Raw genomic sequence first — 17,960 nt, 5'->3', positions numbered from 1 at the left:
AAAGAACAATTGACCAAATTAGGCTGGACAGGATAAATGAAATTGAGGAGCCTGGCACAAGTGGAAGCAATGCCAGGACTCAGCTAAGGGCCCTGTGGTCGCCAACCCACACTACCAAGTTGAGAACACCTGGGGCCCCTTTTTGTCACCTCTTATAACAGGTAGGGGATACCGTGGGTTTATTCATCTGTGTCCCTCACTCACAGGGGGTCTGGGGCAAAGATCAAAGCCCAATGGTTGAACAAGCGTGATCCCAAATAGGCAAATTTTAAAAAAGAAAGTGAAGAAGAGAAATGGACAATGTTCATTCTAATACTAATTCGGATATTGTGAGTGGAGGTGATGCTGAAGTTACAGCGTTCATGTACTGACGGAGGCATGTCTTTGCATGATACAAAGCCAGCATTGCACGTTTGTGAATACAGTGGAACCTCGATTCTCAATTTTTGGCAGGACCACATAAAAGAAAAAAGTACAATACGGGAAAACTGAAAATCTGGGAATGAAAGAACCATCAACAATTTAGCACTAAATGTCACAAAAATGAAATACGTATAATTATAATCTTACGTACACTCCTACACCAAACCAACTACGGCCCCAATGGGTCATCACCTACAAAGCTACCACTGCTCAGTCCGAAGGCCTGCAGATTACGAGGTGACATGGTTAGTCTGACGAATACTCTTGGCCGTTATTCCTGGATCTCTAGACTGGGGTTGCTGTCTCACCATTAGACAACTCCTCAACTAAAGGTAATTGTAGGCTGAGCGGACCTGGAACCAGCCTCATATCTAGGTAAAAATGCCTGACCTAGCTGGGAATCAAACCCGGGACCTCCGGGTGGGAGGCACGCAAGTAAGAACGCAGGGCCGGCTTCAAACAATTTTTGGTATGAGAGTTAAAAATCTCGAAACTTTACGTTCAGTTTTACTGAGGGAACTTAAATCAGTTTCCTGTGAAAAGTTCTTTCAGTTCAGCAACTTTGATCAGCCAAACTCTTCGAAAAATCTAACAATGCCAAGCCAAACAATCGAAAAGAAGTAGTTTTTAATTCTCTAATCTAATAAAATAAAGCACATTAGATATAAAAGCGCCCATCAGGATGGCCAAAATGCCTTTTTTAATATTCCATTGTAATTTGGTCACCGGTATACTGTTCATAGTCAGTTTCTGGAAATCTTGTACGGTGTAAATTAGGCCTACATCGACTGTTGAAGGTAATGCTGAACTCTAGAATATGGATTCGAATGTAAGTATTGATTCTCAAAAGTTCTCAAATGCATCATATTCAATTCTGACCATCACTAATCACAATCAAATTGGGAAGAGAAAAAAAATCATAAAAATTTCAGAAATTACCATTATCGGTGAGCTTGAGCTCAGCTGAAAAGCGCACACTTTCTGTAGAAGCTGGTACGAATAAAACTGCAGTTTTTATAACATTTTAACACAAAAACTTAAAATTCCCAGCCTTATATTAGGACCAAAACAGTAATAGGCAATCCCGAAACCTCCCATGGCCTTTTGTACGTAAGGTGCAACATCTATTCTGGTCTCAATAACATGATCGTATAGATGTTGATTCCCAAAGGGAACCTGGTAACAATCGTATACGATAATATTCAAATACTACATTTGTGTTAACTACCAGTTTAAATTCCTGTCTGAAACTCAGGAACTATACAGTGCCCTGAGGGAAGTGCCAAAAACCTGTTCAGCGATACAATCTAAAAAATAAATTTAAAAAAAACAGCTGACCCTGCACATAACCTGGACATTTTACAAGTACGAACATTTGACAAATCACGTTCCGTCTTCAAATACAGCTGTCAAAATGCCCTCTGTCTCCTTCCAATTGTTTAGGCCACTCTTTGCTTTACGATTTCCGAGGATTCTATAAGCAATACCATCCGAATTAGACGCTAAGATGGTCCCTTATGCAACTTCACTGCTGATCGCTTTTCCAGTATAGTACTTGCTCTAATAATCGCAATGATGGGACGTTAACACAGATCTGGAAGTATGCCATAGCCGTGCTTTCGTGAGATACAGTTTCTTGAAAAAAGCTTGATCGAGGATTTAGCGTTAATGGGAGTGAAATTTCTCGATGGCTAACCCAGAAAATAGTTTAGGAACAGATAATGTGGGATTTTTACAACTTTATTTAATTTGTATGCTCGTGGACTACGTAATTTGAACAAGTAATCCAGGCAAACTTAGTTTCTGGGAACATGTAATTGAGGTTCTACTGTATTTCATAAAGAAATACCATATCCTACTGAAGTACGTCAATATTGTTGGCAAAAACATTGGGAATGAAGCATTGGAAGAAACTGACAATGTAGGCTAAGAAAGGGACCTGAACTGAACATACGCAAGCTTGGAGGACTGCTATCTACTGTGAGTGACCTTCAGAAATTTGCTGCTTCTAATAATGTTCTGGAACTCATTAACTAACAAAGAACGAGGACATTATGCAGCGTTCACTTGCAAGATGTCACGATAATACACTTTGAAAGATGTGGGACGAGAAACTATGAAAGTCGATCAAATATAAATGGGATTTTTTTCATGAACATCTACAGTTGGTAGGACTGGCCGTTAGTGGGAAGAGCATGCTGTTAGATATTCCCCGCCGTTTCATTAGTAACGCTCACAATGTCTGAGCAACATGTGCACCCCTCCACTGCGCAACACAATTATCAAATTTATTGCTCGTGAAGGAGTTACAGTGGCGACGGAAATTTGGCAGAGACTGACTGCCTAGTTCGGTGATCAAACACTGTCAAGGACGCGTGTTTGCCTGGCATAAAAAGTTCAAGGAAGGATGAGAACACGTGGAAAATCAGCAACACAATCGCCGTCCTCGGACCAGCATTACAGACGAAAACATCCGTGCGGTTAAAGACATTATTGACGACAAACGACAGGCAAGAGTATCAGAATTTGCAGAAGTCTGAATCAGTTATGGGAGCTGTCAAGCAATCACAAACGACCTACAGTTCCGTAAAGTGTGTTCCTTTTGACCGAAAATCTGAAGTCGAGACATTTGGAGGTCTGTCATAGGCTTTACAGCAAGGTTTGATTATCCTCCTTACAGCCCGGACATATCACCCTGCGATTTCCATTTGTCCCGACCGCTTAAAGAAGCTCTAAGAGGGCAATGATTTGAAGATTACAAGAGTGTGGAAGACTGTGTGCTACTGGCTGGTGACACGACCCTATACATTTTACGATGAGGGCATCAAAAAGCCCATACGCTGGGGCAAATGCATTTCCAAAGCAGGAAACTATGTGCAAAATAAATTGTAATTGCATTGTGTTTTTCAATAAATGAATTTTAAAATATATAATCCTGTTTATATTTGATTCCCCTCATATTAGAGACTGCAAACTAGTCATTTGATTCCTTTTTTTGCATGTTCATAATATACAGCACTGTGTTAAAACACAGCACTTTGTGAACTGCAACCTTCATTAATAATAAAAAGAGTTCCAGTATAAGCAGGATTTACCATGTCTTCACTAGTTAACTTTTCATCGCACAATTCATTTCAGATTTATTTCAGCTTTAAAGGGTCACAATTTGTAAAACTACTCTACTGATTTTTCTTACCTTTGTGAAGTACACATAGAGGAGGACAATGCCAGTGAGAGCTAGAGCATAGTTGATGAAGGTAGCACCAAACAGAGCAGCATACCTGAAACACAAACGTAACCACACATATTTGGCAAGGTAGTTATGAATCTGAATAACTACTTAACAAATAAAACCTAACCAGGAACATTCATAGTCCCATAAAAGTCTTGCCTTGAAGACTTCCTCCACTGACATTTTCTGTCTCTGATATTTTTAAATAACCACTAGCAATCATGATTCAGTATTCTGAACATTAAAAAGAAAATTTCTGTAAAGTATGAAAAAGAGACTCAATGTTCTTGGTTTTTAGTCGATGTCTGTACGGTGCGTCTGAATATCATGTGTTAAACAGTGATATCATATTCCTCGTGTAGCTGCTCAGGATTAAATCTTTCGCTTTCAACCTGTCAGCTGATGGATGTGTCAAAACTGTCAGCCATATTTACCCACTGTGCACAGACTTCTTTTAAAATTGTATGGAAGACACACCAGTAAAGATAACACGAAAGTTCATGAAAGTTTGGAAACTTCTAGAGTATATGTCACTTATTATCACTGCAAGCGAGTCACGGCACTAAACCACAACGGTTCAATTTAAAAAAATATGGAAACAAAGTTACAAGTTTCAGATTTGAAAGTTTTGAGGTAATTCTGAGAAATGGTGTTCACTTCACTGCACTGCACTAGATTGTGATTCATGTTAGTAGAAAGATTATATCATTGTTTACCAGCATGGTAAATATCAAGATTCTATGTGAATTAGATCCAAGGAGAGATTAAACTGTGTAAAGTGATGTATCACTGAAAAAAAAAAAAGTCAACCAGTTTTTGCATAACACACACTTCTTACTGCAGGTGCTGAATTATTATAGTCGTACACACTTTCTGATTCGGACAAAGAAACATTATCACTTGAATAATTGTCACACATACCGTGATATCGTCAGCTAAATGAACTAAATTAACTACAGTAGAAGTCCGTTATAGCGAGAATTCATAACAGCGAAAAATTTACTCGCTATAACGGATTGGCGTTATATCCGATTTTTGTATAAAAGTCGGAAAACCCTTCATGCACATTAAAATCTGTATGAAATGGCAATCAGTTTGTTCAAAACTTGCGTTTCCGCAGATGATATCCACATTACGGCTTACCTGTTACTTTTTGTAATCCGATACTACGTGAAAGGGTATGTTTAATTTCATTTTGAAAAAAATATAGTACCGTATTTCTCCGAATCCTTCAAAAAATTTATATCAGGCTCAAAAAAAAAGTTTGTAAAATCATATGAATGCCTTGTTGTGCAGTAGGCCTACGCATTTTTAGACTATTTTTAGACGCCGAACATTGATTTTCGTCACGGTGTATTTCTTCTTTTTTTTTTTTGGCTGCAAATTATTCTTTATTTCCGCAGGTTTAAGGACCATTAACTTAACATTGGCATCATAATACCGAAAAGAACTCTTTGAAAATTTTCGGGCAATACCTATTCCATGTGTCTCTACAATACAACGATCCATCAGGAAATTATTCTTGCTGTCTATAAAACTCGTTACTTTTACGCAGCGTCAGATGTAACCAGCTACCGCTACACGCATGTCTCGCTTGTCTGGTTCGGCCAAATTCAATGGCTAGTGATGTATAGGCCTAATCGCGAGCGTTGAAAGTCAACGAACGAGTTTATTGCGCCATGGTATGGCCATTCCGCCCTTGCGTTTTTTGTGCACATACCTCACAATTTCATCTACTTCTTTAATGCGTCCTTGTTGCGGACCAATGAATGCATTTTCTGTACAGCACGCATTTTTTTAGCTCTGTCTTCACGCTTACGCCAAATATTGGCTTTAGTTAGGCCTATGCCGTATTTTCTTGCGGCTGCACAATTATTCTACATTTCCGAGTGTTTAATAAACATTAACTTAAAATCGGCATCAAAATATCGACTAGAACCCGCTGAAAATTTGCTGGCAATACCTTTTCCACGTATCTTTACAATACGACTATCCATCACGAAAATATTCCTGCTGTCTATAAACCTTAATTTTACTAAGCGTCAAGTACAATAGACGCGTTATGACACTGCCACCGAGTAGCCATGGCTTTTCTAAGAATTTGAAGGGTCTCATGTTTTGATGCCATTCTGCAGATTGACAAACACACAGGTGCTGTACAACCGGTTGTCGCGGCTAGCGATGTGTAGCAAAGAGGCGGTCGTTTGTAAACGAGTTCTGTACACGTGTGAAAAGAAGCAGCGTGGTTACTGCGGTAGTTGCCAGTGGTATCCTTTAACTTACTGTTAGGCCGCAAATGCAACAACCCTTGAGTTTTCACATGAGATTCTGAGAAAAGAAATGTCTTGGATTCGGAGAAATACGGTATCACTCCAGAGATTTCTGTGGCAAACACCTCAGCTTTCTTCTTCAAACAGTGTCACCTAACCTAACCATGTATGTAGCCTATCATGAAAACATATTTGAAACGCTTGTAGAGAAATAACCTCCTCGCGAAAAATTTACATGTAAATAGCCGTAACTAGACACCAGAAGATACGATATATCCTCTGAAATCAGTGATGTATTCTGCCGTATCTTGAGGTGTAGCACATTCTTACTTAATTTCCGTATATAACATTAAAATTAAGATATCGTTTACTTCAGTCTTTAATTTTAGTGAGTTAACAACAGCTATCGGCCACGTTATTTATACATTTATTATGAAAACGTGTTATCCTCTTTCATTTCGAATTTTCTTTAGAGAACAGCAGTCGATGGGTATCACTAATCAACTCCAACATCGCCTTTGAATGTCAACTAGAGAGCTCGCAAATGCACAAAGTGAGAAAACTATACTGTACCGAAGATGAACGAACACATTTTGTTGCAAACGTTACAGTTTTCTTATTCAAATAGCGTCATGTATCCTAACTTAACCGTACTATATGTATGATGAAAATACTTCAAGCGCCAGTACAGAAATTATAACTTTCTCGCTATAAAATTTCATAATAGCTTTTCCGTAATTTAACCAGACGCGACAAAATATAAACTAACCTCTGAAATCAATTAAGCACTGCCATATCTCGAGGTGTATCCCATTCTTACTTAACTGCAATATTTAGCCTCAAAATTAAGCGGTCGTTTAGTCGGCCTTAATATTTAACGAGTTAACAACCGTTATCGGACATGTTATTTACGCATTTATTACGAAAATATGTTCTCTTTCATTTCAAATTTTCTTTACGGAAGAGCTGTCGACGGGTATTACTAATCGACTCGACATCGCCTCCGAATGTCGACGAGAGAAATAGCTAGTGCACATAGCAAGGAAACTATGCTGAAGGTAATCTATTTCATGTAATATCACTGGGGTGCATAAATATCGAAAACGGAAAAAATCACGCGCGCTTAATCGCTCGTAATAACAGATGCGCCTGTGATAGGGTTCACAGTTAAGTATTTATTTTCCACCTAGTCGATACAATGATTGCTTAAGGCAATTTTTAATGGTCAAAAGTGGTACACGTTTCGTATATTATCAACATCTTCAGCCACGTAACACTGTTTAGATGACTTTGTCAATTTATATATTTTTCAGTGTTATGTGGCTGAAGATGTTGATAATATACGAAACGTGTACCACTTTTGACCATTAAAAATTGCCTTAAGCAATCATTGTATCGACTAGGTGGAAAATAAATACTTAATTGTGAATCTACTGAAGTGCGATACGGACCATGAAGCTGATTTTATGTAATGTGATAGGGTTCTCGCTGTAACCGAAGGACGATACACAGTTTAATATAGGAATTTTGAAGGGACAGAAAAAAGTCGTCGCTATAACGGAGTTCTCCTTATATGCCGTACTCGCTATAGTGGACATCTACTGTATATCCAACTATAACACTTCACTAACAATATGCACCTAATTACCTAAGAAAACTAAATAATGAACTAGCAAGTAAACTAAATATAATGCCTGTGATGCCGCTTAATTTCACTATGTAATCAGTATCACCAACATGTTTGCTGCCAATCACGACGTAAACAAAACGTCGAACTAGAGTGAGCATGTTTTGAACTAAGAATACCCATGAATATGGATTGTCAGCAGTTCCCGCGGAGTGTAACTTGAGGTAAAACGGTGCTCTTCTTATTTGATGTAAAATGCTGCTATCTGGCATGTAAATAAAAAAATAACAAAGGCCAATAACAATGGATCATTACCATGACAGTTTTTGCAAGAACTGAGGGTTACACATTCTCATGCAAGTACCGACAGATCGTTACCTTGAAAGCTTAAGGGTTAAAGCCACTTATTTCATGGTGGTGGTTCTTCTTGTTGTATTATGACCACCTAGGATCACTTTAGTCAGTCTATCGTTCAGGTCTCTTTGAAGGGATTGTTCAGGCTTTGTAGTCCTTCCAGTACTTCAGACGCTCCGATCTTCGTGCCCTTTCCCCAAATTGAAAATATGCGTGTTGTTCGTTTATTTAGTGTAAGGGTAAAGCGAAGATTTGTATTCTTGAGTTTTGTATTGTATTTTATCTTATTTGTGGTGTATTCTGTTGTAAGGCTTATTTCCTTCAGATGCTCTCTTACTTCTCTGATCCATTTACATCCTGTTGTGGTATTTTTTGAGAAAAGATTGTGTTGTACTAGTTGTTATAATAAAGAGTAATACAAAACAGTAACTACTAAATGCTCCCAAACCTCCGAAGTACAGTAGATTTTTGATTATCCAGAGTTACTGGGAGTATAGAAACTGAATATTACGTGATGAAATTCATTTTTTTTAAGTTCTGTTCTGACTATAATGTAACATAATACCAATATAGTCTGTCCGTTATTGGACATTATAAATTTTCCAGCTAACTCATTCCTGGTTGCCAGCGTTTCGCCTCAGTGTCCGAAGTTGAGCTCATCAGTTGGTAAATAGCACACCCACCAAGACGCACAGCTAATGCATACCGTGGAGGCCACTGCGTAGGCTACTTGGAGCCACCGGCAGTGCCAATGCACTATGAGAAACTGTCTTATTTTAAAATACTGATGCCTGCCCGGCCATCAGATGATAAGAGATGTTGATTTCCATAGGGAACCAACATCTATATCACATAATGTAACATGTTGCTGATGTTTCTAACACACTGCAGTGTTCTTCATTAAAGTGACTGATGTACCCCTACTTGATTATCCCAGATAATTGGTAGAGGGCGCATTCATACGCACTAAAAAAATAACAGGAATATATGCACTCGTGTATACCATGCAAAATGCATGTTTTTCTTCTATATATAGAAGTAGAACATCTGTAGCTGCCTTTGCTTTTGGCATAATTTCTAGTGGTTACTGGTCTTCATACAATGAAGAGATGAAAGTATACTGTAGTTTATAGATCCAACATAGCAGCAGCTCCGGCAAGCGCGCAAGGCACTGAATAGGGTTGCCAAGGTAATCCAAAGATACTGAGTAACAGGAAAGATGATAAATACTGGTCTGCACAAGACAATTGGTCTGGATAGATCAGGTCGCGCTAGTGACAAGACCACAGGAACAAAGAAAATGGTAGCATTATTCAGTTTCAGGCTGTCTCAGATTTATTTTTTCTACAAGTAATAATACTTTCCTCTGGTACTTCAGGTATCGTAAAACCTCTTGCTTTGGTTCCAACACATGAACCAAATTCCAAAATACCACAAAAGAGAGAGTTGCACATTGTCAAGCTGTTAATATTGTCCACTGTCAAGAACAGTGCATGCTAAAGGTTTCCAGACGCGAATGGAAATTTATAATGTTCTTTCATTTGTATTATTGTACAAATTTGAATATTAATATACAATATATACACGTTTTATACTACAAACTGGAATTATGCATTTATATGCACATATATGAAGGATACGCTCGTATAATGTATATATGCATTTAAACCCTCGGGTGTTCTTATCCATTGAACTTCAAATGGTAAGAAGCGCCTTTATTTCTTATGGGCATATTGTATCTTGAAACAAAACAAAACACGCAAATATGCCAAAACCTATCTAGTAATCAGTCTTCCTAGTCAGCTAAATTCATGCACAAATCTTTTTGCAACAACTATATATTCAAAAGTTGAAAACATGAACAACTACACAAATACAAGACCAAACCTGATAAAGGAAATTTCGTGGCTTACAGCTACAAAAATACCTCTAAGAACAATTCTCACCACTTCTTCGACTCTGTTTCTTCATAGTTGCCGACCCAGCTTTCTGCCCAAGAATGAGCGAAGTCCACGATGAGAATCAGCTGGATAATGATGAAGAGGAAACCACCTATCATACCAAAGTACATCCAAGTTTCTCCGAAAGATCCCTCGGGAATGAAGAAGGCGCCAATGATTCCACCAATCACAAGCAGATACTTGATGGCCCAAAAACTGGAACACAAATAGGTTTACTCTCAGATCACGAACAAAACTTTTTGAAAAATCCACAATTCTAGCCCTTCCAGCAAGCAACTCAATGTTGAAAACATCCTAGGGATATGAGCTACAAATTTTAGGTAAATAAAATATAATGCAGTATGAGAATATATTCTTTATTCCTAAAAATTACAATCCTTTTCTAAATCATAGTTATTCAATTAGATTAGCAGTTTAAGGAGAAATGTTGGGAAGAGTTTACCAACAAAATTGAGCAAGGTAGTCAAGGAAATCAGACACTATTATACAGAGTAATAAAATCAAAAAGAATAAAGGCATTAGAGAAGATGGATCCATAGTACATGACGAAAAGGGTCTTCAGAAGGTGATGGCAAAGTATTTTTAAAAACTTTATGAGGATGACTGCTCGGAGAGGGAGATAAGAAAATGGAAATAGATGGAGAAAAAGAAGAGAACCCAATAACATGGTTGGAACTTGAAAGGGCAGTGAAAGCAATGACCAAATGTAAAGCAAGTGGAAAAGACAAACTCAATGCCTGATATGATTAAGTAATAATAATAATAACTTAAATGTTTCCACCTTTTCAATACAATATATTCACAAGATTACAAAATTATACGGTACTAGTTTCGACCCATCTAGGGGTCATCATCAGCCGTATTGGAGCAAAGATCATTTGTGGCGAAATCCTAAGACAATATTATTTTAAAGAATAACAAGTGAAATGAGATGTTATGGTAATAGTTAATAATACAAGGAATATACATAATAAGAGGTTTTTAACAAAGAATAAAGTATAAATGGGGTGTTGTAAAAATTATAATCATGGAAATCAGTAAGTTCTTGTATTGAAATGAAATATGGCTTAGGAAGAGGGCTTAAGGTGGGGCTGAAGGGTGCGGGAGAGAGTGTAATTGTCTTGGAAAAGTACCTTTGATTAAATTTAGGATTGAGTTTAGGTTGGCTGCATTATTGTTTCTGAGGAAAGTGATAAATAGATCGAAGAGTATGTTGGGTTTCTCTGAGATTTCATTGAGATTGTGACTGGCATTAAAGTATTGGTCTAGGTGTATGTAGTAATTTTCCATTATGTTCAGTAAAGGGCCCTTGTTTGCTAATACGAGGATGTCCATGTCTTGTTCAATATTGGTGAAATTATGGTTATAATCTTGCATGTGTTGGCCGATGGCTGAAAACTTGTTGTATTTTATTGCGTTAGTGTGCTCGTGGTATCTGATAATGAAGTTTCTCCCGGTTTGCCCGATGTAGGTTTTTTTACAGGTGGTACATTTGATCCTATAAACTCCTGATTTTAAAAAACTGCTGGTCTTGTTGATGTGTGAAGTATTGTATAAAACATTCATGTTCTTATTGTTGGTTTTGAAGGCTATTTTAACGCCTTGTTTCTTAAAGATGTTGGTTAACTTGTAGATATCATTGTTGAACGTGAAGGTGGAAAATGTTAGAGGTTTGGTTATTTCTTTTTTGAGGGTAGTTTTTGGGCGATGTTTGTGTTTATTGATTATCCTTTCTATAAAATGATTGCTGAAGCCGTTGAATTTTGCGATTCCGCGGATTGTGTTGAGTTCGTTTTTTAGATCTTTATTGGACATAGGTATGCTGAAGGCTCGGTGAACTAGGCTGTTGTATGTGGCTCGTTTGTGGGACTGGGGGTGCACTGAATCTTGGCGAATGGTGGAGGCTGTTTGAGTGGGTTTTCTGAAAATTTTATAACTGAAAGAATCTGAGTTTCTAGTGAATCAGAAATTATACGACACTCACCTCGCAGCGACTAAACTACTTTCAAATGCACAATGGACACTATTCTATCAAGAAGTAGAGAACAAATTATTCTACGAACTAGCCAAAAAACAGTCAAATTTGGAGAATAAACTCAACAGGCTAAAAAACTGTCAACTACATAACCAACAAACTAGAAACTCCAATAGTAACACGTTCGTTCGTACGCAGTTTCATCCAGCTGTTGTAAATCTATCTAACACGCCCTTAAGTGAAAGTGAACACTTAACTTTATCCAAAGGACCGAAACACAACTGGCCAAACTTGAACAGCCTCAACATAGCCGCTACTATGATCACAGAATCAGAGCTAGCCATCAGCAAAATACCGGAAGACACGCAAAATGAGGTTAGAACCGATGTTAAAAGGAAACTGACTGATATCCTCCACAATTTAACCAACCCCGCAAATAACCTCAATAATAAAGAAAAATTGCTGAACAAAAGCGCATATACGCCCTCAAGAAGAAAATTAAAGACAACGAACTCATCATAACCAAAGCTGACAAAGGCAATGCAACAGTTATCATGGATAAAAAAGTTTATATTGAAAAAACAAAAAACTTTTTCACAGACAGCTCATTTTCCATAATCAAAAAAGACCCCACCCAAAAAATTCAAAAACTACTTAAACAAACTCTTAAAAACACTTCATTTTTATTTACCGAACAGGAAAAATCCAAACTCATACATATGAACCCAGGACTCCCCACTGCTAAAGCTCTTCCCAAAATTCACAAAACCGGAATTCCCATCCGGCCAATTATCAACTATAGACCGAGCCCCTTATACAGAATATCACAATTCATCCAATGTTTCTTAAGAAAAAATTATCAATTCTTATCCAAAAAGTCTATTAAAAACACATCTGAGCTAGTAGAAAAACTAAACAAGTTCAATTTGCAACCGGATCACTCCATCCACTCTTTCGATATTGTAAACATGTACCCAAGCATACAAGTATCAAAATTAATTCCGATAATTATAAACAATTTAAACAAAAACAGCCACTTAAGCAAACTAGAGATACAAGACTTTATCACAATATTAAAACTTATCATCGACAATAACTTCTTCACTTTTGACAATGTCATATATCAACAAAATGGTCTGGCAATGGGGTCACCGGCCTCAGGTATCTTAGCAGAAATATACCTGGACTTCCTCGAATACACCAAAATTGACAACGAATTCGAAAACATTCTCTTTTGGGCCAGATATGTCGACGATGTCTTTGTAATCATGAATGAGAAATCAATTAACGCACCCACCACCCTCTTAAGACTCAACAATATTGATCCTCATATCAAATTCACACTAGAATCCGAATCAAATCAAAAAAAAAAAAAATCAACTTTCTAGATTTAACCATCACTAGAAACTCAGATTCTTTCAGTTATAAAATTTTCAGAAAACCCACTCAAACAGCCTCCACCATTCGCCAAGATTCAGTGCACCCCCAGTCCCACAAACGAGCCACATACAACAGCCTAGTTCACCAAGCCTTCAGCATACCTATGTCCAATAAAGATCTAAAAAACGAACTCAACACAATCCGCGGAATCGCAAAATTCAACGGCTTCAGCAATCATTTTATAGAAAGGATAATCAATAAACACAAACATCGCCCAAAAACTACCCTCAAAAAAGAAATAACCAAACCTCTAACATTTTCCACCTTCACGTTCAACAATGATATCTACAAGTTAACCAACATCTTTAAGAAACAAGGCGTTAAAATAGCCTTCAAAACCAACAATAAGAACATGAATGTTTTATACAATACTTCACACATCAACAAGACCAGCAGTTTTTTAAAATCAGGAGTTTATAGGATCAAATGTACCACCTGTAAAAAAACCTACATCGGGCAAACCGGGAGAAACTTCATTATCAGATACCACGAGCACACTAACGCAATAAAATACAAGTTTTCAGCCATCGGCCAACACATGCAAGATTATAACCATAATTTCACCAATATTGAACAAGACATGGACATCCTCGTATTAGCAAACAAGGGCCCTTTACTGAACATAATGGAAAATTACTACATACACCTAGACCAATACTTTAATGCCAGTCACAATCTCAATGAAATCTCAGAGAAACCCAACATACTCTTCGATCTATTTATCACTTTCCTCAGAAACAATAATGCAGCCAACCTAAACTCAATCCTAAATTTAATCAAAGGTACTTTTCCAAGACAATTACACTCTCCCGCACCCTTCAGCCCCACCTTAAGCCCTCTTCCTAAGCCATATTTCATTTCAATACAAGAACTTACTGATTTCCATGATTATAATTTTTACAACACCCCATTTATACTTTATTCTTTGTTAAAAACCTCTTATTATGTATATTCCTTGTATTATTAACTATTACCATGACATCTCATTTCACTTGTTATTCTTTAAAATAATATTGTCTTAGGATTTCGCCACAAATGATCTTTGCTCCAATACGGCTGATGATGACCCCTAGATGGGTCGAAACTAGTACCGTATAATTTTGTAATCTTGTGAATATATTGTATTGAAAAGGTGGAAACATTTAAGTTATTATTATTATTATTACTTATATATTGTTCAATACGGACCAAAAACATGAAATTCATAACCATCAATGATATGATTAAGGCAGGAGGAAGCACTGGACTACAGTGGCCATACAAAGCCCTCAATGCCATATGGAATGATGAAAGGACACCTGAAGATTGGCAACAAGGAAGCATTGTAACACTGTTCAGAAAAGGAAATAAGAAGAAATGTGAAAATTATAGAAGTATAACCCTATTATCACATGGCCTAAAAATAATAGAGAAAGTCAAAGACAAAAGACTGAGGGACATAATAGAAAGACTATATATATAATAGACTATATTTACAGTGCAAACAATAATGGAAAAACATCTGGAAAGGAACAAGGAAATCATATTCCTATTTTTGGATTTGGAAAAAGCTTATGATATTAAGAAAAAACATGTATGGGAATGCCTACTGAAAAGGAATGTAACTAAATCATTAATTAACAAGATAAAAATGGTGTATCATGGGAGTAAAAGCAGTGTACAATTGAGGAGTGATGACAAATATTTTATACAAAAGAAGGTCTCAAGCAAGGAAGTGCACTGTCGCCATTATTCTATTGATGGATAAAATCATAAAACGTGTAAAACAGAGTATCAGTAGTGATGAAGTGAATGCTTTGGTATTTGCAGATGATGTGATTTGGGGAAAGGGAGAAAATGAATTACAGAGGAGACTGGTCATTTGGAATGAAAATCTGAAGGAGTTTGGAATGTTAATTAGTAAAAAGAAAACTGTAGTCATGCACTGTGGAAAAGAGAAAAAGAGAAGCCAAGTGAACATAGATGGAGAATGGTTAGAGAATGTAGAAGAGTTTACATATCTGTGTAGCACTATCAATGGAAGTAATGAAATCAATCCTGAAATTAATAACAGACTAAGTAAAGGTACAACATTTTTAATCAAGTCAGAGAGCTTTTATGGGATGAAAAGTACATAAGAGAACAAAATTAACATTATATAAACAGTATTTCATACCAATTGTAACATATGGACTAGAAACAATGGCAACTAATAAGAGACAAGATAGTAAGATCCAAGCAATAAAATGAAATGGAATTTTTAAGAACATCAGTTAAAAAGACACGAGATAGAATTCAAAATATTACAATCAGAGAAGAGTTAAATATAGAACCGTCAGTACTGAACATACAGAAATCAAGACTGAGATGGTTCGGACATGTAAAAAGAATGGGAAAGGAACGGGTAGCAATAAGGGAATTGGAAAGAAGTTAAGGGAAAGAGACCAGTTGGAAGACCGAGAAGATGGATGGATCAGATTTGGAAGGACATTAGAGAAGCTGGATTGGATGTGGCGGAAGTAATGGAGCGGGAAAAGCGGAAGGACAGGAAGGAGTGGAGGAACTTGTTAACCACACCGGGCGAGAGGAGTGGGACATTGATGATGGATGATGATGAGCACTAATGTCAGTCAATACAAAGTTTCACTCAATGCCTTGTACCTACATTCGGTGTGGGCATTTAAAAAAAATCTATGAACACCTGAGGGTACTAAACCAAGGAACACATTAGAGAAAGAATTAATTTGGCTACGATTTGAACTGAAAAGAAAACGAGTAATGAAACAAGTGATTTTAGGCTGTTTTCTGGAACTGCATTTAGGCCAGAAGTGATTTCCGAAATTTGTTTTTTAGTTTGATAGAGCTATCCAAGACTCTCAATTTGAAACCTTTCCGGACCCTTTCGTCCTTCAACTTTCAGCACAATTGAGGAAATTACTTAATTTTATGTTTTTATTTTGTATGGGAACCCCTACTTTGTCTGATAAGAAATGTTTTCAACAATTAAGAAACTAAAGAATACACGGTACAGAGCTATCAAGTTGGCCACAGAGAACAGTATTCCACGTTTTCAATATTTTGTTACGATATTACACAGGAATATGAGAAATATAGTAGAAAGCAAGATCTCATGCGTTCGGTCAAGTACAGCTCTGGCACATTCTATGGATCATCTGCTCCAATTCAGCTATATGCAGAGTTGGCTCCCATGGTAAGAAAAGTGTTGAATACTGTGCAGGGTGCCGATACTGACCATAATGGAAGGTACTATGTCTACAGTATAGTTTGACTGCAGAGGGTTCAGCCCATAAGTTATTGGCCAATAGATGGTTAACAGTGATGCTTTCTATGGCCCGTACCTTGTGGATACGATAAAGGCTCTTGAGCTTATACCGTGTCAAGAAAACAAGGACAAACTCTTGTTTCGCAGAGAACTTGCTCCGCGTCTTCAGAAGAAAATTTTGATTTTGCTAGTGTTGAAGAAAGCTGTACAAAAAATGCTTTTGCCAACATTCTTCATTTAATTACAGTTAATTGTGTCCAGATTCTGCCTTGTCAATACAATTCAGAATATACTGTATTATTTAAACTATCATTTAATTATATGCACACACAAGTACAAGTTTCGAGAAAACCAAATTCTCTTCAGCTTGCTGGTAAAATCACATGTATCAAAGACCTTATTTAAAATGAATAATGTGCCGACAGACTGAGGACAAGATGACAACACAAACATAATCTTTCATGCTACGTCCTAATTCTATGAAAAGTCTGTACGTGATGTATTAAAATACAGCTGCTTGATCCATTGTATTTTATGTGGCATTAATAATGGTCACATGTTACAAATCTCATGTTATTGTCCATATTGAAATGTACTTAAAGTCAAATAATAATACTATATTATAAATTCCACCTGTTCAATACATAAGAGTTTTTATTTAAATTTAAGAAATAGTTCTTAACATATTAGATACTAGCTGATGTACCCGTGCTTCGCTGCGGAATTCTACACTGTATACAGAATTCTAAGTTAGGTAGTGTACCCGTTGTGAGCAAGGATGTATTAAATTGCATAGCTCTTAACGTTACCCTAGAAACGCGATGGGGAAATCACCAAATGTCTTTTCTTATGTGAAAACTGTGTTAGGGAATTTTCATTGTAATAGCCATGAACACCCTTTAATTTCGGTGGGGGGGGGGGGGGGGGGGAGGAGGAGGTTGAAGGCGGCAGGGGGGAGGGGGCGAATAGTGTAGATCCCAGGGCAAGAACTGTACCCTCTTACTCATCTGTTTAATAGGAGTACCCGATGAGTCGGAATATCTCAATTCACTACACTGGCGGCAGAAAAATCTATTTTACTTGGAGGCAAATTTTTCCTTCAAGCCAGAGCAGAAACCCCCTCTTCACTGCTAATTTTGAATAAAATGAATGTAGAATTTAATAAAAGTCAAGAGGAAGAAGCTTTCCTTAAGAAACTCCACTTTTCAGGGTTGAGTTTTGAGTTATTTGGTGAATTGTGGCGCTATAATTTGGAATAGGCCTAAATTGTAATTCTAGACCAGGTCACATTACTACTACTAAGTGAGCCTCTGCCTTACGTGTGCGCACGGCTCATTCAAAACAGCGCGTCAGAACAGGGATCGAATAGCTGGAATACTATGATGAACCAGTATGTTACGTACCAGCAGTATCAGA

The 17,960-nt window shown here is 37.2% G+C and overlaps 1 protein-coding gene across 4 annotated transcripts in view; it reads right to left on the bottom strand.

Moving 5' to 3' along the window:
• Serinc (serine incorporator TMS1) overlaps positions 1–17,960 on the bottom strand; it is a 120,823-nt gene that overhangs the window by 70,892 nt on the left and 31,971 nt on the right. For all 4 annotated transcript variants that reach the window (XM_067158097.2, XM_067158099.2, XM_067158100.2 and 1 more), the window contains exons 4-5: positions 9,853–10,062; positions 3,620–3,704 (exon numbers count right to left, since the gene is read on the bottom strand). In XM_067158097.2, coding sequence (XP_067014198.1) covers positions 3,620–3,704; positions 9,853–10,062 — 295 coding nt within the window. The remainder of the gene's footprint in view (positions 1–3,619; positions 3,705–9,852; positions 10,063–17,960) is intronic.

The sequence above is a fragment of the Anabrus simplex genome, chromosome 14 (assembly GCF_040414725.1).
Source record: "Anabrus simplex isolate iqAnaSimp1 chromosome 14, ASM4041472v1, whole genome shotgun sequence".
Lineage (NCBI taxonomy): Eukaryota > Metazoa > Arthropoda > Insecta > Orthoptera > Tettigoniidae > Anabrus > Anabrus simplex.
This window is presented reverse-complemented; position numbering and strand designations above follow the sequence as displayed.